We start from the raw sequence: 26,086 nt of genomic DNA, 5'->3' as shown, positions 1-26,086 counted from the left end.
AAATCAAATAAGATGATACATTGAAAGGCTGATACTAATACTAAATATTTGAATATTTAAAGGGCTCTCTGAGTGGATAAGTAAATAAATAAATAAAATCTCTCTTCCCTACCCCAGAGCAGCCTGAAGTTCTCCACCTTGATTAATTTCACTTAATAATTTCACCCCATTTCTTAAAAATGCAAACACCCCATCTGCTAAGTAGTGATGTCCACATTGTTGTGTGGGTGATGTTTCCTCCTGCGCCCTGAGAACTTGCAAGAGCCTTGTGGGGCTAGGGCACTTGATGGATGGTTGCTGGATTCCTTAGGCACGCAGCACAGGTACCCCAATGTGACTCTTGCTCTCAGAGGCTGCGTGTCTTGTTTCCTCCACCTTAAATGCCAATCCCACCACTCCTTTCCTGACCACCTCCTAAGCCTCAGGATTGTGCTAAAATATCTTCTCTGGAACGTCTTCCCAGTCTCCTAAGGCTGAGTTGGGTGCTTTATTCATGTTTCCATGGTACCCTGAGATTCCATTTATTTTAGCATTTATCACACTTTATTAGTAACTGGCTGTTTATTCTGAGTCTCTCCTAAAGCATGAGATCTAGCATCTCCGCCAGTATCTCTGGCATACAGAAGACGCTTAACTTACCTGATGACGGGAGCAAGAGAAGAATGACAGAGGGAGATTAAGCAAGACCTGATATAAAGAAAAAGCTTGTGCCAAAGACCTCTCTGTTTCATGTGGTAATGTTCTGACAGGGGTAATGTTCTATCAGTTGTTTCCTACAAAAGAAGTAAAAATAAAAATGAGCCTAACTAGTTACCCTAAATTTAGATGTTTCCATTATCAGTACGTTCTGATTATTTGCTTTTCTGTTTTCACATTAATTATAATCTCTTTAATCTTTAGATTTCTTACTTCTACCTTGTCTTTATTTTCTGTTTGTTAAATTTTAATTTTATGATTCAAAGGAAAAAATACAATTCTTTATTTTTGTTCCCAACTTTTTTTTTTAATTGAAGTATAATTGATTTACAATGTTGTACTAGTTTCAGGTGTACAGCAAAGTGATTCAGTTATATATATATATGTGTGTGTGTGTGTGTGTGTACATGTATGTACATGTGTATATGTATATATATATATATCCTTTTTCAGATTGTTTTCCATTATAGGTTATTAAAAGATACTGAATATAGTTCCCTGTGCTATACAGTAGGTCCTTGTTGTTTATTTTATATATAGTAGTGTGCATCTGTTAATCCCAAATTTCTCCCTCCTGCCCTTTCCCCTTTGGTAACCACAAGTTTGTTTTTCACCCAACTTCTTAATTTAATACATTCAGCTACTGGACTTAAGTATCTAGGTTTTGGGGCTTCCCTGGTGGCGCAGTGGTTGAGAATCTGCCTGCCAATGCAGGGGACATGGGTTCGAGCCCTGGTCTGGGAAGATCCCACATGCCGCGGAGCAACTAGGCCCGTGAGCCACAATTACTGAGCCTGCGCGTCTGGAGCCTGTGCTCCGCAACAAGAGAGGCCGCGATAATGAGAGGCCCACGCACCGCGATGAAGAGTGGCCCCCACTTGCCGCAACTAGAGAAAGCCCTCGCACAGAAACGAAGACCCAACACAGCCATAAATAAATAAATAAATAAATAAACCCAAAGTTTAAAAAAAAAGTATCTAGCTTTCATCCCTTCACACTTCCATGGATAAATTTACTTTCTTACTATTTCTACACTTTCACTTAAATCTAACATCTTATTTCTCTTTATAACTTATCTTTATCGGTTATTTAGTCTAGTTGAAAATGTTTACTCTTCCTTTTGTTTTAATTTTCTGTTAACTTATTTGTAAGTTTCAATTTTTTCTCTTAACCTTGTATATACTTTTTAAAATCCCCCCCACCCCATACTTCTGTTACATTTTTTTTCTGTTAGGATCTGTTATCATAATGGTCTGCAAAAATGATCTGGACCCTAGCCCTTCTTGATTTCTCAGGAACCTTGTATTAATGATCTTTCCCTCTTTTTCTTTTTCCTCTCATTTAAACCTGCCTGTCTCTTCCATCTTAAAAATAAAGGAGAAGAAGAAAGAAAGATATCTCAAAAGATTCCCTTTTACTGCCATTGTTCTCAAGAGCTGCTTGTACCTGTGATCCTCATCTCCTCAGTATCCACCCATTCCTCATCACATTTTAATCTCTGCATCCAGCCACTCCACTAAAAGTGCTCTGATTAAAAGGCACCAATAACCTCGGTGTTGCTAAATCCCAGGACATGCCTAATCCTCTTCCAAACTGACCTCGCAGCAACATCTGTCCCAGCTGAGCACTCTTCTCTCTTGGCTCTCAGGGCTCTCATCCTCCTGGCTTTCCTCTTCCTCCTCTTCCTTCACAGCCCTCCTTCCTAGTCTTCTTGACTGACTCCATTCCCTCCACATGAGCACTCAAACCACTTGGACGTAGGTCTAAGACTCTCCAGAGCTAGAATTCTCTCTACGTTGATGGTGGACTTTTTTTTACTGGAATAACGATGCTTACTAACATTTAATGCCAATCAGCCCTTTTCTGAGACACTATTTTTCAAATTTTACTTCTATAAATCCATAGTTTCCAATATATACAACTAAATCAGAATGCTAAGAATCAGAAGAGGAATACAGATAATTACACGCAGGGAAGAGATGGTCTTGCTTTGATGAGCTAACAGACATCCTTGAATGTCTTTACTGGTTCACACAGAAGGAGGCATAGGAGAGCACCTGTAGGCAGGTGTATGGACCGTCACTTTCTAATTTATTTGTTTCCTGGCAGCTTTGCCCCACTTCCAGGCAAGGCCATGGGTCACCTTGAGGTTTCAAATGGATTCTATCAGTTGCCAAAAAAACCCACCTCAAACCAAAACCAGAAACAGAAACCTAATTTAATTTGGGCATCACCTCTACACAGTCATATGCTTTAACTGACACCTACTTGAGAGCAAGCTTTAGAGGGGAGGGAGGCAGACAGATGACCTAAGATGAGGCACACAGAAGTTAAATTACATATGAAGGAGAGGCCTTTTCTCTGTTTTCCACAGGATGTGAATAAGGAAACATGTGACTCCAGTTGTTGCTGGCAGTCATTTTGTGATAAAGAGGGGAACAATCTTAGGATAAAGTTAAAGCTATGATGGCAAAGGGACACTGAAAGGGACAAGATCCTTGGTAACACTGCTGAGGGCTGAATCTTTGAACCCTGAAAGCTGCCCTACCTTGGAGTTTCCAGTTCTGACACAGGATTAATGTCCTCCTTATCTGTAATCAATCTAAGCAGGAATTTGTTACTTGGAGCACTCACACTCATGTGAGTCAAGCGGCAAAAGTCAAGACTGGGGCTTTATCCCTGCTGAGGGGTTCTCTTAATCCATCAGGATCCTTGGCAACTCAAGCCCACCAAGAAGATCAAATCATAAGAAGAAAGCTTCTTGGAAAAGTCCTTTGACACAGGGAGGCAGCTATGATGCCAATTCTTTGCCTCCCTCCCTTCCTTGAGGAGAGTGGTAGCTATTCAGGAGTGGAGAGCTTCACTTGAAGACTAACATTTAAAGCAAGGGTTCTTGACAAGGATACATGGGTAGAATCCAGGAGGCCAGGGAAATCGTCTTTACTTTCACTAAACGCTAACTGACATTTAGCATTTTCTTCATCTATAACTCTGTAACCAATAGCAACTACATTAATTTTTGTTATCTCAAAATACTGGTAATTAAAGTTAATAAACCCACACCAAGAGCTTGTTACTTAATATGTTAATAAAGAATCACATCTACTACTATGTCACAAATATTTTAAATATGTTGATACTGTGTTTCAGTATACCTGGTTTCCTTTAATCCTATTTACTTTTGTACTGATCACTATCCTGAGAAGAAGTCCGTAGTTTTCTTTTTCACTGGACTGCAAAAGGAGTCTCAACTGCCAGGTTTAGTTTGTTTAATTTATATGATATATTTGTATCTGTTTCTATTACTTTACTTTGTTCTTATTATCCCTAAGCTTCTTTATACTCCCCCCACCCCCAACTTCTGAATGACTAAAGAAAAATTTTCTTTATTCCTCTCTTTTCTTCCATCTATATACTCAAGTTCTATTTTTTAGAAGTTACCCTTAAAAAATTAACATGCATACCTGATAAAAAGTTTACATTTAATCAATGTCTCTATCTTCTTCCTAAATAACACAAGGCTCTTAAAAGGGCTACCACAACAAAGTACTATAAACTTGGTGGTTTAAACAACAGAAACTTATTCTCTCACAGTTCTGAAGGCCAGAAGTCTTAAATCAAGGTTGTTGGCAGGGCCATCTTCCCTCTGAAGGTCCTAGTGGAGAATCCTTGCTTGCCTCTTTTGGCTTGGTAGCTCCAGGTGACCTTGGCTTGTGGCTGCATCACTCCAACCTCTGCCTCTGTCTTCACATGGCTTTCTCCTCTGTGTCTGTCTCTTCACTTCTGTCTCTTCTAAAGACACTCATCATTGGATTTAGGACACACCTATGCAATCAAGGATGATCTCATCTAAAGATCTTTAATTTAATTACATCTGCAAAGACCTTTTTTCCAAATAACGTTTCCACATTCACAGGTTCCAAGGATTAGGACATGAGTGTACTCCGGGGAGACTACCATTCACCGCCCCCTTCAGAATGAGACTCCAACCACCACCTTTCATCATATGTGTAATTTTCCACTATGCAGTTCCACCTTGCTTTAATTATCCCCTCCCTAATATTCAATGTTTCATACAGTCAATGTTTGTTACACTTTACCTACAGATGCTTGTCAGTCCTTACATTAGTCAGGGTTCTCCAGAGAAACAGACCAGTAAGTTATTTGTGTGTGTATAAAGAGATTTATTTTGTAAGGAACTGGCTCATGCGATTACAGAGGCTGACAAGTCCCAAGATCTGCAGGGTAAGTCAGCAAGCTGGAGAATTGATGGTGGAGTTCCAGTCCAAAGGCTGGCAGGCATGAGACCCAGGGCGCGATGATGTTTCAGTTTAACTCCGAAGGCAGGAAAAAGCCAATGTCCAGTTTGAAGGCAGTCAGGCAAGAGGAATTCTCTCTTATTTGGAGGAGAATCAGCCCTTCTGTTTCATCCAGGCCTTCAAGTGACTGGATGAGGTCCACCCACAACAGGGAGGGCAATCTGCTTTAATCAGTTTTATTCAATCTATCAATTTATGTGTTAATGTCATCGAAAAATACCCTCACAGAAACACCCAGAATGATGTCTGACCAAATACCTGGGAACCCTGTGGCCCCGTGAAGGTGACACATAAAATTAATCATCACAGTACTCCTCACATCTCACTTTTCCCTTCTGTGTTTCCTCCTTCTTACTTATTCTACATCTTTTAGAAGTTCTTTCAGTGAAGATCTGTTAAGGGTAAACTTGCTTTTTCGGGTAAACTTGTCTTTACACATCTGAAAACTTCTTTCACTTTCGCTCATTCTTGAATGATAAATTAGGGTAAAAAGTCTAGATTGTTATTGTTCTGTCAGCACACTAAAGATAATATTCCATTGTCTTCTGCTTCTTATGTTGAGAAGAGGCTGAACAAAACATTTTAATTATGTAGGCTCTCAAATGTAACCTACTTTTTACTTTTGAATCTAATATTTTTAAGAAGTAAAATAAATATGATTAATCACCAATTTTTACCTCTTTGGTTATATTCTGAAGAAACAAACTTTTCACTACCTTTTCATATAGAATTTTAAAGGAAAAGGAAACAATAAAATATCTTCTGTACACCTAGAGTGCTGGATATATCAATCCACATTGCAAGAAGGGTCATACGTAGCTGAACCGTCAGCAAGTTTAATTGCCAATAGCTATCCATTATCGTTTGTCTTCTATACTTAGTTACTGTAGATCTCAAATGGATTTTGATTATTTTTTACATCCTTAGAACTTATATATATCTGTTGGATGTTCTCCATGACATAATAAAAAGCATCTTAAAAGTAATTTTAAATGATGGCTAACTCAAATCACTTAACTTGAAAAGTCATGTTCAGAAATAATTTCTATTACAACTGATGTAACAAATACTTCATGCATAAGAGATGCTATAAATCGAAATAACTAAAAATCACTGATAGGTCCTTGTACAATCATGGTATCATAGTACACATACACAAGTGCTAATTATTTTATCCACATCACTCCCCATTCCACAAAAGCATCATAACACTGAATACAGCTATTTCTGAGGCCTTCTTTTCTGCTGGCTCCTATCCATCATGTATTCCTTCCACCACAAGGATGGTTCAACATCCACAAATCAATGTGATACACCACATTAACAAAAAGAAGGATAAAAATCATATGATCATCGCCGTAGATGCTGAAAAAGCATATAATAAAATTCAGCATCCATTTATGATAAAAACTCTCAACAAAGTAAAATGGGTAGAGAGGGAATGTACCTCAACATAATGACAAGCCCACAGCTAACATCATACTCAACAGTGAAAACCTAAAAGCTTTTCCTCTAAAGTCAGGAAAACGACAAGGATACCCACTCTTGCCACTTTTATGCAGCATAGTACTGGAAGTCCTAGCCAGTGCAATTAGACAAGAAAAAGAAATAAAAGGCATCCAAATCTGAAAGGAAGAAGTAAGACTGTCTCTATTTGTAGATGACATGATATTGTATATAGAAAACTCCAAAGACTCCACCAAAACACTGTTAGAACTAAGAAACAAATTCCATAAAGTTGCAGGATGCAAGATCAATATATGTAAATCAGCTGTGTTTCTATATACTGATAACAGACTATCAGAAAGATAAATTAAGAAAACAATCCCATTTACAATCGCATCAAAAAGAATGAAATAGGGTCTTCCCTGGTGGTGCAGTGGTTAAAAGTCCACCTGCCAATGCAGGGGACATGGGTTCGAGCCCTGATCCAGGAAGATCCCACGTGCTGCGGAGTAACTAAGCCCGTGCACCACAACTACTGAGCCTGTGTCTAGAGCCTGCGAGTCACAACTACTGAAGCCCGCATGCCACAACTACTGAAGCCTGTGCGCCTAGAGCCTGTGCTCTGCAACAAGAGAAGCCACGGCAATGAGAAGCCCTCGCACTGCAACGAAGAGTAGCCCCCGCTTGCCGCAACTAGAGAAAGCCCGCATGCAGCGACGAAGACCCAACACAGCCAATAAATAAATAAACAGATAAATGAATACATCAAATCTAAAAAGAATGAAATACCTAGGAGTAAACTTAACCAAGGAGGTGAAAGACCCATACAATGAAAACTATAAGACACTGACAAAAGAAACTGAAAAAGACACAAATAAATAGAAAAATAATCTGTGCTCATAGACTGGAAGAATTAATATTGTTAAAATGTCCATTCTACCCAAAGCAATCTACAGATTCAGTGTAATCCCTATGAAAAGTCCAATGACATTTTTCACAGAAACTGAATAAACAATCCTACAATTTGTATGGAAGCACAAAATACCCCAAATAGCCAAAGCAATCTTGAGAAAGAAGAACAAAGCTAGAGGCATCATGCTTCCAGATTTCAAACTATATTACAAGACTATAGTAATCAAAATAGTATGATATTGGCATAAAAACAGACACATAGATCAATGGAACAGAATAGTCTCCAGAAACAAACCCACACATATATGGTCAATTAATTTACTACAAAGGAGCCAAGAATATGCAATAGAGAAAGGACAGTCTCTTCAATAAACAGTGATGGGAAAACTGGACAGCCGCATGCAAAAGAATGAAACTGGACCACTATCTTACACCATACACAAAAACAAGGGTCCTTGTTTCATGCAAATTTCTATTGACACAGTTTCCCACTATTCCTAACATTTCACAGGTGCTAGCTAAGTGTGTGATATTGCTGTTATCCCTTGAATTAATGATGTTAGTTAAAAGAGATGACTCATTCTCATAAAAAAAAAAAAATTATGGGCTAGGAACACTGTCACTCACACTAACAGGATAAGTATTTGTCCAGAGGCTAACTGACCACTGACTGAAGGACTTTAAGCGAAACTGCTGAGGAAGGAGGTAAGAGAACATGAAAAAAAAATCATGAAATCAGTCCCTATGGAGGACAATTAGAAAAAAAATAACACGGTGAGAGACTATTCATGTAAGAAAACAAATGAGAACAGGAAGTTTAAAGTTTTCATAATCTGAGATGTTTGTAAACCAATAAATATAAGTAATGAGAAAAATATTTAAAGTTTACCCTAAATATACAAAATAACCAATGAGATTTGTTGAAGTGGGTCTCAAGATTGGCTGATAATAATAGAAAAGAATACTTTACCTAAGAACCTACTATTCGGAGGAAAAAAGGAAAAGCAGTTATTTTACATCAAGATAATGTACATCCTTCAAGAAAATTTCAGTGAAAACAACTCAGAACACGTCTGAGAGATAGAAATGAGACTTTGACGGGGGCAATATACCAAGGTCAACTGGCCCAATGGAGTAAATACAAAGGTTCTTTACAGATCACAAAACTGGCCGACAAGATAGAGTACTGATAGGGGTTCCAGCCATCTACAAAACTGCAGAAATCTCATTTAGCTAAAAGCAGGAGGTCTAACAAGTTCCTGATCTGCTTTACTGTTCATTTAGTCTCCCACAGGATAATTGCTAGGTATAACCAGAGGAAAATGCTACCCAGAACATAACATATACCCAGATTGTGAGGTGACTAGTTACTTGGAAGAAAGCGACCTATCATTTTACAGTATGCAAAACCCAAGGCAAAAAAGCTGGGTAATTACAAATCATCTTGATGAGAAAGAAAATGAAGAAACCAGCAAGAATGCACAAAATAAATTCAACTTTAAGGAAGACTCGTACAAAGTAAAGGCCAATGCAGGATGACAATATAGACTTATAAAAATTCTCCCCAAAACTAAAAAGCTCAGAAAGAGTTGAAAGTTGCCAGTAATGACAGGAACAAGCAAAGGGGCTTTTCTCAATCCCTTCCCAAAAGATTTCAGTTTTTTCAGAGCAAGAAGAATAGGAAATAGGTCCACTGCTCAGGGCCAACAAAACAATGGATGAAAACATTTCTCAAAAACTTTTTTGCTTTTGTTTCCCTGTAAAGGAGAACAACCTGAGAACTAAGACGACCAGAGCAAGGCTAAAGCACCCTGGAAATGGGTTGAGTTCATAAGAAAGCAAATATATTCTTAGGATAGGTCTCCCAGTACATCTCAGTAAAACTGCTGTTCATAGCTTGTGCATTCATGCTGGTTTCTTCAAGTAATCTCTCATCCCATTAAAATAATTTATAATTACCCAGCTTTCTTTGCTCCGGTGTTTGCAAACTTAAAAATGTTATAGTTGCTTTCCTCCAAATTTCTAGTCACTTTGCTTTACATCACCAAATGCAAAGAATACTTCCCAGTCCTCAGCATGCCATCCTCCTCAGCAGTGTCAGAGGTAGCAAACCACTTAACTTTTAAGACAATATATATTTCTTTGGTCTCTTCCCTCTCCTTCTCAGTCTTCTTGGCTATCCAGTTGTCCTAGCACCCTCTGTTGAAAAGACTGTTCTTTTCCTCACTCAATTGTGTTGGCACCTTTGTCAAAAATCAATTGATCATAAATTAAAGGTTTATTTCTGGTTCTCAGTTCTATGCCATTGATCTATATGTCTATGCCAGTCCACAGTGACTTGTAAGTTTTGAAATCAGTAAATGTAGCCCTCCAATTTTGTTTTTCTTTTGCAAGATTGTTTTGACAATTCTAGGTCCACATAAATTTTGCTTGCCAATTTCTGCAAAAAGCCAGCTGGTATTTTCTTAGGCTTATTGAATCTGTAGGTCAGTTTGGGGGAGTACTGTCACTATAACAATATTAAGTCTTTAGATCCATGAACATGGGATGTCTTTCCATTTATTTAGGTCTTCTGGAATTTCCTGTGACAGTATTTTGTAGTTTTCAGGGCCAATGACATTTTAAATGATATTAAAAATATATTTTCTAATTGTTTGTTCTGGCATACAGAAGTACAATTGACTGTGTGTTTGTATTGATCTTGTATCTAGTGACCTTTCTAAATTTACTCAACTTTAAAAAAATCACTCTGTAATAATAAATGAGAAACAAAGGTTTAATGACATTTAATTATGGATTAACACTGGCTGCCTTTCTCAATCCATGTCAGATGGTTGTGTATCTCATATGGTATCTGAGGTATCCTGAATGAAGAGTGATCCCACAAATGTAAAGTGGATGTCAGTGACTCCCTCACACATGTGTTTTTTCAGTTTATTGCAAAATAGCATATATACTCAGTTACATGGATTTATACATGATACCATCTACTTTTAACTAAATGTCCCTCACTAAATGGACAATGCCTTAAAAACATCCCTACAAAATAAAGCAAAAATAAATTGGCAGAGCTGACATTTCTACTCCTGTACAACCTCTTTTTAGTTACCATAAAAGGTTTTAAAAAACCCAACTAATCAGATTTGTAAAAGAAAGCCCCCAAATTAGAAATGATCATGAAAGACTATTAGAAATACACTTATTACAGCTGTTATTAGCTATTAACCTAAGTGTTAGGCTTTAAGGTACTATGTCAAAGAAAACCAATAGTTTGGTTTAACATTTGTAAGTATAATACATATATTGGGGATAAATGTACACGCACAACCAAAAAAGTTTGTGCCCCAGTACTACAGGGAATGGGTTAGAGAGGGCACCAGTAGACACAGGGAAGCCAGTTAGGAGGCCACAGTCCAGGTAAGAGATTAGAGAAGGCTGCAGTGGATGTGGAGAGAAATGGATACATTTTAGAGATATTCAGGAATTTGGATCAACAGGACTTGGCAATTAATTAGATATGGGGGGGTGGGGGTCTAAAGATGACGTCCTAGTTTCTGGCATAACACACTGGGTAGAAGGTGGTGTCGACTGAAACAGCAAACATTGGAGGAGAAACAGATTTTTGGAGGAAAGATGATGAACTGTTGTGGACATACTGGGCTTGAAAGAAAATTGAGAGGGAGAGAATAATTCCACTCCCAAAGCGTACCTCCAATAAAATGTTATATATTTTATGTAACAAAAGACATGTACACAATGTTTATGACAGCATTACTTGTAACAGTCAAAAAACAGGCAACCCACATGTCCTTCAACAGCAGAATAGGTAAAATGTGATATATTCATGCACTGGATCACTGACAAAACTACTGCTATATGCAATGACATGAATTTATTTCACCAGTATGATGTGAGCAAAAGAAACTAATCACAAGATGAAAAAGAATACATACCATGATTCTATGTATATAAGTTAACAAGCAGGCATAATCTCTAGTGTTCAAAGTCAGGACAGTATTTACTTTTGGGGAGGGAGCAAGGGAGAAGTAGTGATTGAAAGGGGACTCCCAGGGAGCTCTGTGGAGCTCATAATGCTCTATTTCTTGAAAAGGTTCAGAGTGACGTCAATGTGGTCGCTGTAGTAATTCATCAAGCTGTGGACTTATGATGGTGTATTTTTCTGTGTATGTTATAGCAGACAAATACTGTATGACTCCATTTATATGAGGTTTCTAGAGTAGTCAAATTCATAGAGACAGAAAGTAGAAGGGTGGCTGCCAGGGGCTGGGGGGAGAAGGAAAGGCATAGTTTTTTTTGTTTGTTTGTTTGTTTTTTTAATTGTTGTCTTATACGTGGAATCTTTTGGGAGGTCTGACGTCTTCTGCCAGCGTTCAGTGGGTGTTCTGTAGGAGCAGTTCCACGTGTAGATGTATTTCTACTGTATCTGTGGGAAGGAAGGTGATCTCCGCGTCTTACTCTTCCGCCATCTTGCCCAGACCTCTCGGAAAGGCATAGTTTAATGGGTATAGGGTTTCAGTTTTGCAAGATGAAAAGACTTCTGGAGATTGGTTCAACAACAACGTGAATCTAGTCAACACTACTGAACTGTACACCTAAAATGGTTAAGATGGTAAACTTCATGTTACATGTATTTTACCATAATTAAAAATTAAACGAACAAACCAACCAACCAACCCTTCAATAATTTTCTATTCCTCTTGGGATAAAGTCCAAAATCCTAACACAGCCTAGAAAGTACTGACCCACCTTTTCACCTCTGCTGTATACCACTCTCCCCCTTACTCTCTTAACTCCTTTCAGTTCCTCAAGCACACCAAGGGTTTCTCTGTACCTTTTGGTCTTCATATATGTTCCTGGCCTGAAATGGTCTTCCTTTCTGTGCCCCTCTTGGTTTAATATCTGCTCCCGCTTTAGCCTCAGCTTAAACATCATTTCTTCAGAGAAGCCTGCCCTGAGCATCCTAGACTGGGTTAGTTCTCTCATTTATGCTCTCTCAGCATCCTGATACTTTCCCCAAGAATTATTATTAAATAATTACTTGTGTTATTATCTGTTTAATGTCTGTTTTCACCACTAGACAATACACGGGGGCTGACTCACCTTGCTTCTTCCACTAGACAGCCACCAGACAGCATGAAGGAACTTCTTGTCCTGCCTGCCGTACACGTGTTTAATAATTATTTGCTGAATGAGTATTTGAAGAGCTGTCCCACATGAGTTTAGGATTTCTGATCCAGATGAATTATAGTCTGGTGACAACATGCAAATGAGAAACTGCATCACTGACAATGATCTTTGAGGAATCATAGAAGAGAGATATTAGAAAACTAACCTGTGTAAATAGCACTCCAATATTTATAAACTGATAAAGACGGACTGTGTAGATTATGGGCTAGTTAGGGTACTATTAATCATTAGCAAAATTTCAGAAATAATTATTCAAGGAATAATTTGTAGACACTTAGAAGAGAAAGCTATAATCATGGGGTGCTTGCACAGGTTCACTATGTGTGGGAGACAGAATAATGCCCTCCTCCCAATCCTCCCAATGTCTCCATCCTAATCCCTGGGACCTGTGAATATGTTAGGTAACATGACAAGAGGGAATTAAGGTTGGTAATCAGTTGACTTTAAAATAAAGAGATTACCTTGGACTATGTGGGTGGGCCCAATGTAATCACAGGGGTCTTAAATGTGGAAGAGAGGTAGGAGATCAGAGTCACAGAAAGCTCTGAAGATGCCTCACTGCTGATTTTGAAGATAGAGGAAGGGGCCACAAGCCAATGAATGCAGGCAATCTCTAGAAGCTGGAAAAAACAAGGAAATGGATTCTCCCTCAGACCATCCAGAAGGAATGCAGTCTTGCCCAACACCTTGATTTTAGCCCAGTGAAACCCATTTAGGACTTCTCACTTCCAGAACTGTAGGATAATAAATTTTTGTTCTTTTAAGCCACCTGGTTTGAGGTAATTGATTACAGTGGCAATAGGAAAATAACATACTATGGTTAAGCCATAAAAACTCACTTCTTCTCCTTCCTAGCAAATCAGAAACAAAGTAAATACAATATATTTGTTTTTTTCCATCAAAGAACTTGATTATGTCTTTTATGATATCATAAGACAAAGAAATATGTAATGCAAAGTCAATAAAGTAAATTAGAAAATGGTTAAATGCCCTCCCCACTCCCCCAGAAGTGCTGATTAGTGGAATAATGTCAACCATCTTAGAAGGTTTTTAGAAACACACTACAAGGGTCTGTTCATTCACACTCTTTGATACTTTTATCAATAACTTAGAGCAGGGTTCTTAACTTTGGGTCCGTGGACCACTTGAGGCCTCAAGAGGCATCTGAACCTCTTAAACCTTATTGAAAACTTTGTGTATATATACACAAATAAGTATTTTTCATCAGAAAGGTCCACAGCTTTCATTAAAGTCTTAATAGGAATCCATAATCCCAGAAGGTTAAGAACCACTGACCTACATGAAGATACAGAAAGTATGCTCATCACCTTCACGGGTGACACAAAGCTGCTAGAAAGAGTAAAGACTGGATGAAAAATCAGGATTCAAAAAGTATCCTGAAAGGCTGAATGAACAGGCTGAACCCCGTAAAGGTAAAATCACTTGGCTTAGGGCAGCCTCTATGAAAAAGACCTAGAAGGTCTAATCAGCAGTAATCTCAGTATGAGATTGGCTTAGGGCAGCCTCTATGAAAAAGACCTAGAAGGTCTAATCAGCAGTAATCTCAGTATGAGTCAGTGATCAGGGCTACCAAAATAACCTATATGACTCTAGGCAGGTGTTCAGAATGATGGAAAAAAAGCATTCTACTCTTCTCTGCATTGGTGAAACCAAATTGCAACACTGTTCAATTTTGCTTTTCTCTTTGGGCCGCCATAACAAATGACTACAAACCTGGTGGCTTAAAACAACATAAATGTATTGTCTCACAGTTCAGGCCAGAAGTCGAAATGAAGGTGCTGGCAGGGCTGGCTCCTTCTGGAGGCTCCAAGGGAGAAATAGTCCCATGACTCTCTCCTAAGCCTCTGGTGGTTGCCAGCAATCCTTGGCACTCCCTGGCGTTGGCAGCGTACCTCCTATCTCTGTCTACTTCTATCTTCCCATTGTCTCTCTGTATCCTCTCTTCTCCTTATAAGTACACCAGTCACTGGATTTAGGGTCCACCCTAAACTAGTATGATCTTATCTTGATCCTTAACTACTTACATCTGCAAAGATCCTATTACCAAATAAGATCACATTCTGAGGTTCCAGGTGGACATGAAGTTTTGTAGGACACTATTCAACTCACTGCATCCTTTAAGTGGAATATTGCATTCTATGGTTTACAATACCATATTCTTAAGAATGGTCAATAGAAATAGGAATATGAAGTCTAAGGGTTAGAGGACTTGAGTCAGACAAGGAAATTAACTACTGTCTACAAATTTTTGAACTGACTTTTTTTTCCTCCAAATGAAAAAAGACTTTCTAACATTCTGTTTTCCAGAGATGAATGTGGTAGATTTTGGTCACTCATTTTTTCAAGCTTGAGCTGTAAAACCATTGGATAGTAATGCTGAGGCCTCAGATGGGTGGTTAGACTTGATGATCACTGATGACTGTTAAGTTCTTAGATTCTACAATTCCTTTCCCATGTCTCCATCTCCATGGCCCTTTTAACTGGCCATTATACAGTATCAAAGAACCATAAAGCTCTACTAATACAGCAAACACTGTGTGGGAGAGTAAGAGGTAGAGGTGAGTGGGATGCCAGCAAGAAGGTACACATTGTAAAGAAAACTTAGAAGCCCTAGGAACGAAAGAATATCAGAATACAGGTAGCTTCAGCATGGTGAGCAAGGGTGAGATGAATGGCCTGAGGGAAGGAAAGGCTGGAGGCAGACCAAGCAGCAAGTGCCTTGTATACCACAGTAAGGAGTTCAGATTTCCATTCTAAGGACAATAAGAAGCCACTGAAGAGTAGTTTAAGCAAGGAGTGACATGACTGGGTGAAGCTTCAAGATCACTGTGGCTACCTGGGAGAAAAGACTGATGGAAGTTAAGAGAAAAAGCAGAAAGACCAAAAAAGGGTAAGAGATGGTAGCTGCCTGTACTAAGATGGCAGGAGTGAAAATGGCAAGTAACAGGTAGATATGATACACCCTGAAGGTAAACTGTGGAGGATAGATCAGATGTGGAATGTGAGGAAAAGAAGCCAGGATGAAATTTGTTTAAATAACAAGAGTGGACAGCGATGTCATTTACTGAGATGGAGAAGACTGGGGAACAGTGGTAGCAGACTGGAAGGCAAAAAATAGATATATATCAAAAGCTCCATTTGAAGCTTATCCATCTGGAGATGTCTCTGAGAAATCTAAGTTAAAGATACCAAGTAGGCAGTTGAATATATGACTCCAGAGCTCAAAGGAGAAGACTAGGCTAAAAGTAAAGATATAGGAAGCTGTCGCAGGAGGCATGTGGAGAGAGGGAAAAATTGTTGTCACAAAGAGTTCTCTTATTTCTTTACAAGAAAATATTTTTGGATTACTGGATATTGTTAAGTGCCCATTTATTTTTGCTTAAGTTTTATGATCTCAAACCTCAGTCAGTTGGGTTCTAAGATTTTTCTCCAGCAACATTCAGCTGCTTGGGCGACAGAAAGCATGGAGAAGATGAATGGAGAAGAGCTCAGATGTTGGGAAAACAGGGAGCTTCTTCAAAGAAAAAAAAAAATAGGGGGCAGAATTCATTTGCAGTGCACACAGGGGAAAGAGTGGGAATCATACTGTATACACGGATTAAGAAAAGACAAATTCACCCAATGGCATACAGCAAAGTGCACCAGCCCCATTCACCCCATCACCCCCAGTCACCAGAGGCAACCACTTTTAACTAGCTCTTTTTTAGTTCTTCCGGTGGTCACCTTCCACTAGTTCTAAAAAGGCTTACAGCCATTATTTCCTGGTTTTTCAACTTTAGACACTGTCTGTGGATTTACGATGTCACAAATTAGGATTCTGCTCACTTAACACTTCTCCATCTTCCCTCTCTTCTGATTTTATTATTTCATTATTTTCCACTGCAGTTAAACCTTTCTAGTTTCTGCAATTAGACTATCTCTTGAATCCTCACCTGTGAGATGAGATGAAGATACTGGCCCTCACCTGTCCCTAATATCTCCTTTCTCTCTTCTATTTCTCCAGCTTTGTCATCTATTTATAATTGTATACTTTTAAGGTTGATAACATTTCCTTTCTGGTCTGCAATTATACAGGTTTCTCTGCTATACAAAAGTCGAGCGTTCCTGTAAAACCTTTTGTAAGCCAAAATGGCAAAAAGGGAAGAAGCAATTACCGCGGGACACATCTTGCTAATGGACCCACAAAATAAATCAAGATAGAGCACAGATGCTCACAGACACGGTTCACAGCTACAGCAGCTCAATATTAAGATGCTGAGTGTCGTTCCGGGGCAGGAGCTTGGCGGGGCCGCTCTCACTGCTCTGGGTGCGGCTGCCTCTACACTGGCTCGTCTCGCTACAAAACAAACGTTGAATGCTATTTTCGCTTCTTGCCTTTTTTCCATTAAAAGCGAAAATCCTCTTCAGATTTCTGAAGAGGAAATCAAAAATAGGTACTAATGTAGGTGTTTCGTAAAAGCAAAGTGTAAAGCGAACTTTCAAAAAGTGGAGATTACCCATAGTTAAGTCTTCATGCTTTAACTACAGATTGATCTTAAACAGTGAAAGCCAACAAAACCAATAAAAGCATTAATATCATCATGATAAAAATATTATACAAAAGCCAAGTCCTGTCCCTTTCTAGGATTCACTAACTGCTCAAAACGATGACACATTTTAGCTTGATTCCTGTTAAGACAAGAATACTTGGTCTTAGAGTTCCTCTTTTCTTAATGGTGAAAAACATGCCCTCTTCAGTTATTTCTAGTATCTTCCAGTTTTCTACTCATTCTAACCACTGCTTGGAATTCATTCAATTCTTCTTGAAGCTAGGGAATAAGCTTAAAAAAAATACCAACCGTAGACACTTACTTGTTCCCTTTCTAGTTTCTAGTCAGAGAGTATGACTTTCCCCCTATGGAGAAGGTTTTATATTAAAAATAATTTCAAAAAAATGAGAGAGAAAAGAAAATGAGAAATGTCACCCACAATCCAATCAACATAACACAACCATTTTTATTTTTGCATATTACTTTGAGTCCCTGTCTACTGTAAGCATATTTAACACAGTCACAGTTCAATCATTATGTATTTACTTTTGTAGGATATAGCCAGCTTTCACAATGATCCCCTTTAATGGCTGTGTAACATTCCACTAAATAGATATATCATAATTTATTAAACCCACTTGGGAAGTGATACAAGATGTGGTTAAAGTATAAGCTCTGCAGTCAGATAGACCTACATCAAGTCCAAACTCTACTGAATCACCACAGGATTCAGCTGGTGGATTACCTCACTCGCTTTAATTCGTCCAACACTAATTACCAGTGCCACCCTCTTATGTTCCAGGCTCAACACTAAGCACTGAGTATGCAAGAGTGGACACTGAGACAGGATCTCTGCCTTCAGAAACAAACAAGATAGATATATAATTTCCAACCATGTTAAGTGCTATAAAGAAAAAAAAAAACACTAAGTGCGAGACTGGAGTGCCTTGAATTCCCATCCACAGAATGAGGATATAGTACCACCGAGAGCTGTTACAAGGATTAAATGATAATCCACGTACAGTATTTGGCACCATTCTTGGTACACAGTAGGTACCCAATATATATTAACTATATCACTGCCTGGGATAAAGAGAGAACACCAAAGCAGGAAATACCATCCTCTCAATATACTCTTTCCTCTTCTTTTCTCTGTCAATATAAATCCTACACTTTTTCAGGTTTGAGTCTACTGCTAGAAGTTTGATGTGGGTCTTTTTTAGATCCATTTCTCTCCTTATCATGTTCAAGTTTTCTTTTACCTCCCTGACAAACTGAGTATATTTGTAATAGTTGTTTTAACATCCTTATCTGCAATTCCATCATTTGCCCCATTTCTGGGACTGTTTCTACTGCCTGTTTCCTGCCTGGTTATGGGTCATGTTTTTCTATTTCTTAGCTTGTCTGCTAATTTTTGATTGGATGCTAGTCTTGGATTTCATGTTTTTGGGAGCTGGATTTTGTTGTATTCCTTTAAATATTATTGGGGTTTGTTCAGGATTAGTTACTTCGAATAAATTTGATCCTTTTAAGGTTTGCTTCTAAGTTTTGGTAGGTGGGTCCAGAACAGGCTTTTCTCCAGGGCTAATCTGGCCTCACTCCATGCCTTGTGCATCAGGTCTTTCTACTCTGATTAGTGAGAATATGAACTATTCCCAGCCTTGTGCGAACTCCAACAATTCTTCCACCTGCTAAGTTCTAACAGTTCTGCATAAAACGTGCAGATCAGTACTCAACCAAAGGCTTGAGGGGACCCCTTGCAGCTTTCCAGAGCTTGCTCTCTGTGCAGCTCCCTCCTCTCCTATACTTGACCTCCTCACACATTCAAGCTGCCTTTGCCTCCTTGAGCTCTGAACTCTGTCTCATCAACTCGGGGAGACCACCAGGTTCTTTGTGGGTCCCCCCTCCCTGTGCTGCAGCTTAGAAACTCTCCAGGAGGTAAACTGAGGCGGTCACAGAGCTCTGTTGTTTATTTCCTTTCTCTCAGGGATCACTATCTTGTGCTGTTTTTTGACCTATTTCTAAAACTGCTGTTTCACAACTTTGTCAGGTTTTCCAGTCACTTGAGGTGGCAAGATAAACCTGGTGTCTGTTACTCCATTATGGCTGGAAGCAGAACTAATCAAGTTTAACTTCAACTTCCACATTTTCAATGAAACTTCTCTAGACTACAAGTCCAAATAATTTTTCATTTCTCTGGTCTTTGTACCATTTATGATCTAGCATAATAACAGAGGCCCTACAGTATATTCTGTCCATCAACACCCCACCATCCCCCATCCCACCATACAGCTTCCAGCAATGCCTGCTATCAGTTTCACTACCAGACCAAGCACCACAGGATTAAATGCAATCACATATTACAGTGGCTTGCTAGTGCCAGGCACAGTCCTAGGTGTTTGGCTGAAACAAAGAAGACACTGTCCCTAATTTCCAAGAGCTCACAGTTTGGGACAACTGAGGAATCAAATTCTCACCCATAAATCCATAACATAGTTTTAATGGGAAAAACTAAGGTATAAATGAACCTTTAGAACAGGGATTGTGGGTTGTCAAAAGTTTTCTTAAAGGGCCAGAGAATAAGCAGTTTAGGCTTGGAAGCCATACAGGCTCCTGTAATAACTGCTCAACTCTGCTGGTGTACATTGAAAGTAACCACAGACATGTGAGAGAATGGGCATGGCTGTGTTCCAATAAGCTCTGTTTACAATAACAGGTGGCTGGCCCCCTGGCTGGAGTTTGCAGACAGCTTGCACCACCTTCTACAATGGCATGTCCTGTTTGTGCTATCCAGACAAGACTGATCTCAATAAGAAAACCAAGTTCTCTCAGGCAGAATTACATACCATGTCTTTTGCACAAACACAGAACCTGTATAACACAAGCACAGAGTAGGTGCTTATCAAGGACTTTTTAATTTACTTCATTTGACATTTGAAGGGTTCCCTTTATTTCACTCAAAATTGCTTCCAACAGTAAAGAAATCTACACGTACTATGATTTATGGAAAAAAATGAATGCCTAGTGCATAAAATACTCTAAGATGATAAAACAAACAAATGTTGATGATCCTGACAACTTAATTTCATTTTGTAAGTCAAGGTTCCTATACTTAAAAGAACCAGCTCTGAGGACTATCCATGCATCCCAGTGATGTGGACATGGTCCAAAACACTACCAGACTTCTTTGAGAATTATCTAAAGAAAGAGTTCACAAGCACATTAAAAAACTGCATCAAAAATAATTTTCAATTGTCAAAATTAAAATCTATCCAGAAAAGACAAAGATTTGGTATATTGCATGTATTTTTCAAATTGTTCAATCAAAAAGATAATCTCACAAAACAAATTCTAAATGTTTAAATTTGTTTTCATTGTTGCACAGTATGTATGTATATATATGCACACATACACACCCATGTGACTGGTGTGAAAAGAACAGTATCCTTAATGGGTTTATTCCGGCAGGTTTGGTTAACAAGATTTGTTTTATTACTTTACAGTCACACTTTGTTCAAGATGGAGGGAATCTTAGAAGCCATCTAATCGAACGTTCCTTCAAATGAAGGATTTCCCTTTTGTAATATTCAAAACAATGCTCTGTAGTTTGTTCATCTCTTAAAACTCATAGTCAGAATTGAACATGAACTAAAGGTGTCCTTGGCCTACAACGAGGTGCGACCAGTGCTACCCAGGATCCAGATGCTCAAATGCATGCAAGAGTAGAATGAGCTCGTCAGTGAGCACTCACAGGCTTTGTCCTGTGACATGCAGCTCTAAGCCTTATCTCCCCTCCACTCCCTTCCCTGCAGCTAATTTTTTTTTTACCCAAATCAAAGCTACATATTCATTCCTACTAACTTTTTTCTTAGTTTCAGCCCACCATTCCATACACTGAGATCCTGAGGATCCTGTAGTCCAATATTTCAGTTAACTATGTCATGTCTTTATCAAAATCACTGGCACAACAATCAAAGAACTTCACAATGTGAAGAATAACAGGAGGAAAAATTGAAGGCAACAAGTATAGACAACACTTTGCCATAAAGAGAAACAGAGAAATGGGATGGCAGCAGGATGGATACTTGGTGGGGAGGTCAAATGTTTAAATATATATATTCAAATATTTATATGCTAATGAATCATCCAAAAGCAAAGGAAAAATACAGTATGTAAAAACATTTTCTAAATTGTTAAATTCTAAATTATTAAAATTCAATACAAATATAATTTATCATATATTGCTTGGTCATCTAATTTATATCAAAATTTGGTTTTTAGAGCCTCCAGCTCCTGAATTCTCTTTCCTGTCAGGGTCTCTGCTTCTAGGATCACACTTACTTTTTCTCTAAATATTTTGAAATCTCTAACTATATCCAGTAGCCCCTGCCTTTGCCATTATGAAATTGAACATCACATGGCCCTTTTCATCCAAGATCTTGTTTCCACATCAATCGCCTTTACTCTCAGAATTTTAAAAACCAAGTTCAGGCTTAATGGATTCATCCAACAGAATCACATAAAACAAAAGAATCTAAGATTTTTTTTTAAATGTTATTGTATCCCTACAGTCAGCAGGATGGCCAAAAAAAGTTTATTATTTGGTAAAATTGTTCTCCAAGGCTGTAACATCCAATCCTGAAAATTTCTAGGCTAAGTGGCCATTACCAAATTCTTCCCACCAGCACATCTGCATACAAAATGACATCATCAACAACAGGGCCTTCTCCTCTCCCAACCCCCACGCTAGGGTCAAACAAAAAGTTAGTGTGCACACACATAAAGCACATTTACAATGTCCACGCACAGTAAATGCTAGCTAGTTTACATTTGTTTCTAGATCTAAGCTCACCCTTTGAGTAAGTAGTAAGAAAACAACCATGAACAACCACGATCTGTGCATAAATATAAGGTGTGTTCTTTCAAAAGTCCATTTCTAAAAATGAATTCTTTATCAGTTAAAATATGAAATTTATCACCAAACAAATGAATCTCCATTTACATCTATTTAATGATAAAGAATATAGTTTCAAAGTACAACACTTGTTTATGAAATATTTTATAAAGTTTAACACTTTCCAAAATGTACTTTTAAAATACTAAAGCATCTAAGGAAAAAATGGCCAATTTGCCCTTTAAAGATATAAGACAAATAAGTCTTCCTCAGTAATTCATACATGCCTAATCAATAGAAAAAATGCAAAATAACAAGAAAGGTTTTTACTTTCACAAACCAAGTCATAGATTTAAAATGAGTCATCATGTTAAGCTCTAGGAAAACTGTAAAGTTATTTTGTCTTTATGTTCATTTCTACCAAACATATGTCCTCAAAATGAATTTTCATTAATTTCCCATCTATTGACCACAGCTGTTTTTTTGGCCAGGAATTCTGTCTCATAACTGTTTTTTGTAATTTGAACATCACTTTGTTCAGTGTCAACACACAGTAAATCTTCAATAAACATGTTAAGAATCAAATTATAAGAGCATAAGAGTCAGAAGGAATGCGTAATTTTTTCTAAAAATACAAAAATTTGAGACTCACTAAATCAAGAATATCATAATGTGAAATACCCAAATATTACTCAAATTTTAAACTGTTTTCTTTCTTTTTTTATTTGAGGTATAATTGACATAAGCCATTTTCTTAAACAGGAAAAATTTTAACAGATTTCTACCACCATTCTTGTTTTTAAAATACATTCCTGGGACTTCCCTGGCAGTCCAGTGGTTGGGACTCTGCATTTCCACTGTGGGGGGCAAGGGTTCAATCCCTGGTCGGGGAACTAAAGATCCTGCAAGCGCATGGCGCAGCCAAAAAAACCAAGAAACAAAAAAAAAAAACAAAAATAAAATACATTCCTAAATTCCTGCTGCAAAAGCACAAAAATGTCTTAGATTTCATGTTAATCCATCATCGGTTTAGAAACAATTTACAGGTAAACTGACATAAAAACCGCCACTAGACTGTGAGCTTCAGGAAGAGAGAGATTTGTTTTGTTCACTGCTGTGGCCCCTCCCTCTGCCCCAGTGCCTTGGATGGTGGCTGGTACCAGTAGGTTTTCAATTAGTATTTGCTGGATTGAAAGAAGCTATGTGTGCAGACCCCTTAGTACAAAGCCAGACCCAAACCTGCAGGATCCCACCAACACCATGAGAAAACATGGAGCAATCTCATGCTGTGCAGATACAAATTGAGCCTCTAGAGAACAGAGAACAGGAAGAGAAGACAGACACTCAGGGGAACTGACTGCAGACTCAGTTTCCACACACGGCTCCAATGTATTCACATTGATGCCATGTTTAAATTCCACCAATTTAGAGATTCATTTAGGTTAACAAATCTCCTCTTGTAAGAATGCAGGAATCATTTAAACTTCTCAATAATCTTATGGTGTAAATATTTCACCATTCCACTTTGCAGATGAAACTGAGGCTAAAAGGCCGAATTACTTTCTTAGAGTCACAAAGTGCTTCCCCAGTGTCACACAGTTTATGTACAGCACGACTCAGAACCTTTAATCCTTTAATGCTACCTCCTTGTTGACAGGGGAATAGGACTAACCTTTACCCACACATCAGTGCCTAATACCTTTCTATACAAACACCTAAAACAAGTTTTCTTAAAGATGGGGCTTTTGTTTGGAGTGACAGGCAAGCAACAAGTAGTTTCAGAACATGGATCACTTATGAGGTAAGTATCTAAAGTGAGGATCATGGATTTGGGGTGCCTGGGGGAATCAAGCCCCAAAGCAAACCACAGATTTCAAAACACTGCACAGGGCCAGCTCTTGCTCTAGAACAGTTTGCCTCTCTCTCTTCCTCTTCCTCCCCTTCCACGTGACCCTCACAGATCTCAGCACCAGAAAATAGACTACTATTGTCAGTGCCATAGTTTGGCAACATTATGTGTCCCAACCACAGTGACTGGCACAGAACAAGCAAGCAAATATTTACTGAATGAACCAAAGGCCAAAGTTGTTTCTGTGGGCAAGGTGGGACCCTAACTGCCTTTTTTAACAAAGTGGAGATGAGAAGTGTACCCTAACACTTGATTATTGGTGTAAAAATGAACTTTTAAAAGGCAGGTGTAAACTGGGGACAGGCTACAGTGAAAGCTTTACCTGATTCTTCTTCCTCAGCTAGATTGCCTCAAAGAAGAAAACAGCTTAGCACGTTAGCATTCAAATACAGATCTCAGAAGGCGCATGATGTTTTAATATTTTAGAGTATAAAAACAAACACCATTACCTTATTTAGGTTGCCTAGTTTAGGTCATCTTAACATGAATAGCAGCTTAAAAAAAAGTCCCCTCTCAGCATTCTCAGGGTGAGAGTGGGTGGGGGTTGAGAAGAATAGTAGGCATTTTTCCAAAAAGTTTGCTGTGGGCCAAAAAACAAAATCATACTCCACAGTGTGGGAAAAGTTTCCTTTAAAACATGACCAGAAATTTATACAAATATACGCTTTATACCAAATAATTAAACAGAGCCTATGATTATAGGAAGGTTAAGCCAAACGCTTCAGAGACAACTCTCGAAAATTTTACCTATTTTCCCTTTGGTAGACTCCCGTGACCTGAAGACTTGGCTACAGGTTCCAACTGGTATTGGATTCTTCATAACGTGTGATTTTCAGGCGTCAAATTACAGTAAAGCTGGTGGGGCAGAATAACAGCCAAAAGCAACAGGGAAGATGCCCATTTTTCTCCTCCACCCTCCCTTCACTTGCCACTTAAGAAAAACGGCACGCTTCTACGTTAGAAAAGGGCCTCATCCTTCGAGATTCAATGCAGCGCTAAGTCTGTGATTTCGGGAACGAACCTGCGGATTCCGAAATACAGGTTAAGACCTCATCCATCATGAACTAGTTTTGCGCTCTTCCACAACCTCCTTTGTCTGAGCTGTCCCTGCAAACTCGCAGTTCAATGCCTTCCTGTAAACAAGCTAACTAAACCAAAAGGAACGTTCTAAGTCTTTCTCAAAAGAAGAACCCAATAACGCGTCTGAAGCCTCATCCCAGCAGTGAGCAGGCGGGGGTGCACACGACGGGAACCTCGACTCTGGGGCCGCCCGCCGAGCTGCGCGACAATCCGGGCCGGGGTGGGGGCGCCGCGCCCGCCGCCCCCGCGCCCAGGCGGCGGCTCCCGCGGGGCCAGGGACCAGGGACCATCGCCCGCCGCCTCGCCACGGCTTCTCTCTCCGCTGCCAGGCACTCACCTCCGTGGATGGGCAGCGGCGCCAGCACCTGACCGCGGACCTCGGCCTTGGGTGAGTCGAGCCCGTAGCGCCCGCGGTCGATGCGGAATGTGAGTGGGGCGCCGCGGCCGGGCTCCTGCACCGTCACGTTGATGAGCGCCGTGTAGTACTCTTGGCTCGCGTTGTCTGCCCGCGCCGGCCACAGGCTGCAGGTCAGCAGCGCGAGCGCGGCGAGCCGGGCCGGGCCCGCCCGCGCCGCACCGCTCATCGTCCCTCCGGCCGCCGCCGCCGCCGCTGCTCTCGGACCGGGCTCCCGGGCCGGCGCCGAGAGGCGGTGCGGGCGCGGCCGGCGCGGCGGCGGGAGCGCACGCGCGCGGCCGGTGCAGGGCCGGGCACGAGCACGGCCTTCCTCGGTGCCGCGGCCCTGCTGCTCACCGCCCTCACGTCCGCGGCCCGCCCGCGGGGACGCGCCCATGGGCCCCTTCGGCGAAGACGACGGGTCAGACCACGCGCGGTCGTCTTCTCCGGGTCCCTCCAAGGCCGTGGGGGCGGGCCCTCTCCATTCCCCGGGGCCGGTCCCGCCGAGTGGGGGCGCCTCGCAAAGACACAACAGGGGTGGGAGATGCGCCCGAAGGAGGGTCTCTAGAGCACAAAGTCCCGGTCGCCGAGCTGCCGCCTCAGGCGCGCGCTCGCCACCGCCCCGCCCCCTGTCAGCCGGGTGGCACGGCGCAGGCTTGGGGCTCAGCCCCGCCTCCA

At 39.9% G+C, this 26,086-nt stretch overlaps 1 protein-coding gene across 2 annotated transcripts in view; it reads right to left on the bottom strand.

Moving 5' to 3' along the window:
* The window catches only part of RNF130 (ring finger protein 130), a 100,007-nt gene extending 74,360 nt beyond the window's left edge, over positions 1–25,647 (bottom strand). The window contains exon 1 of one of the 2 annotated variants that reach the window (XM_061188547.1): positions 25,352–25,647. In XM_061188547.1, coding sequence (XP_061044530.1) covers positions 25,352–25,598 — 247 coding nt within the window. In that variant the 5' untranslated portion in view covers positions 25,599–25,647. The remainder of the gene's footprint in view (positions 1–25,351) is intronic. The other variant, XM_061188546.1, reaches the window with a different exon arrangement.
* Positions 25,648–26,086: the final 439 nt, after the last annotated feature.

The sequence above is a fragment of the Eubalaena glacialis genome, chromosome 4, assembly GCF_028564815.1.
Source record: "Eubalaena glacialis isolate mEubGla1 chromosome 4, mEubGla1.1.hap2.+ XY, whole genome shotgun sequence".
NCBI classification, from domain to species: Eukaryota; Metazoa; Chordata; class Mammalia; order Artiodactyla; family Balaenidae; genus Eubalaena; species Eubalaena glacialis.
This window is presented reverse-complemented; position numbering and strand designations above follow the sequence as displayed.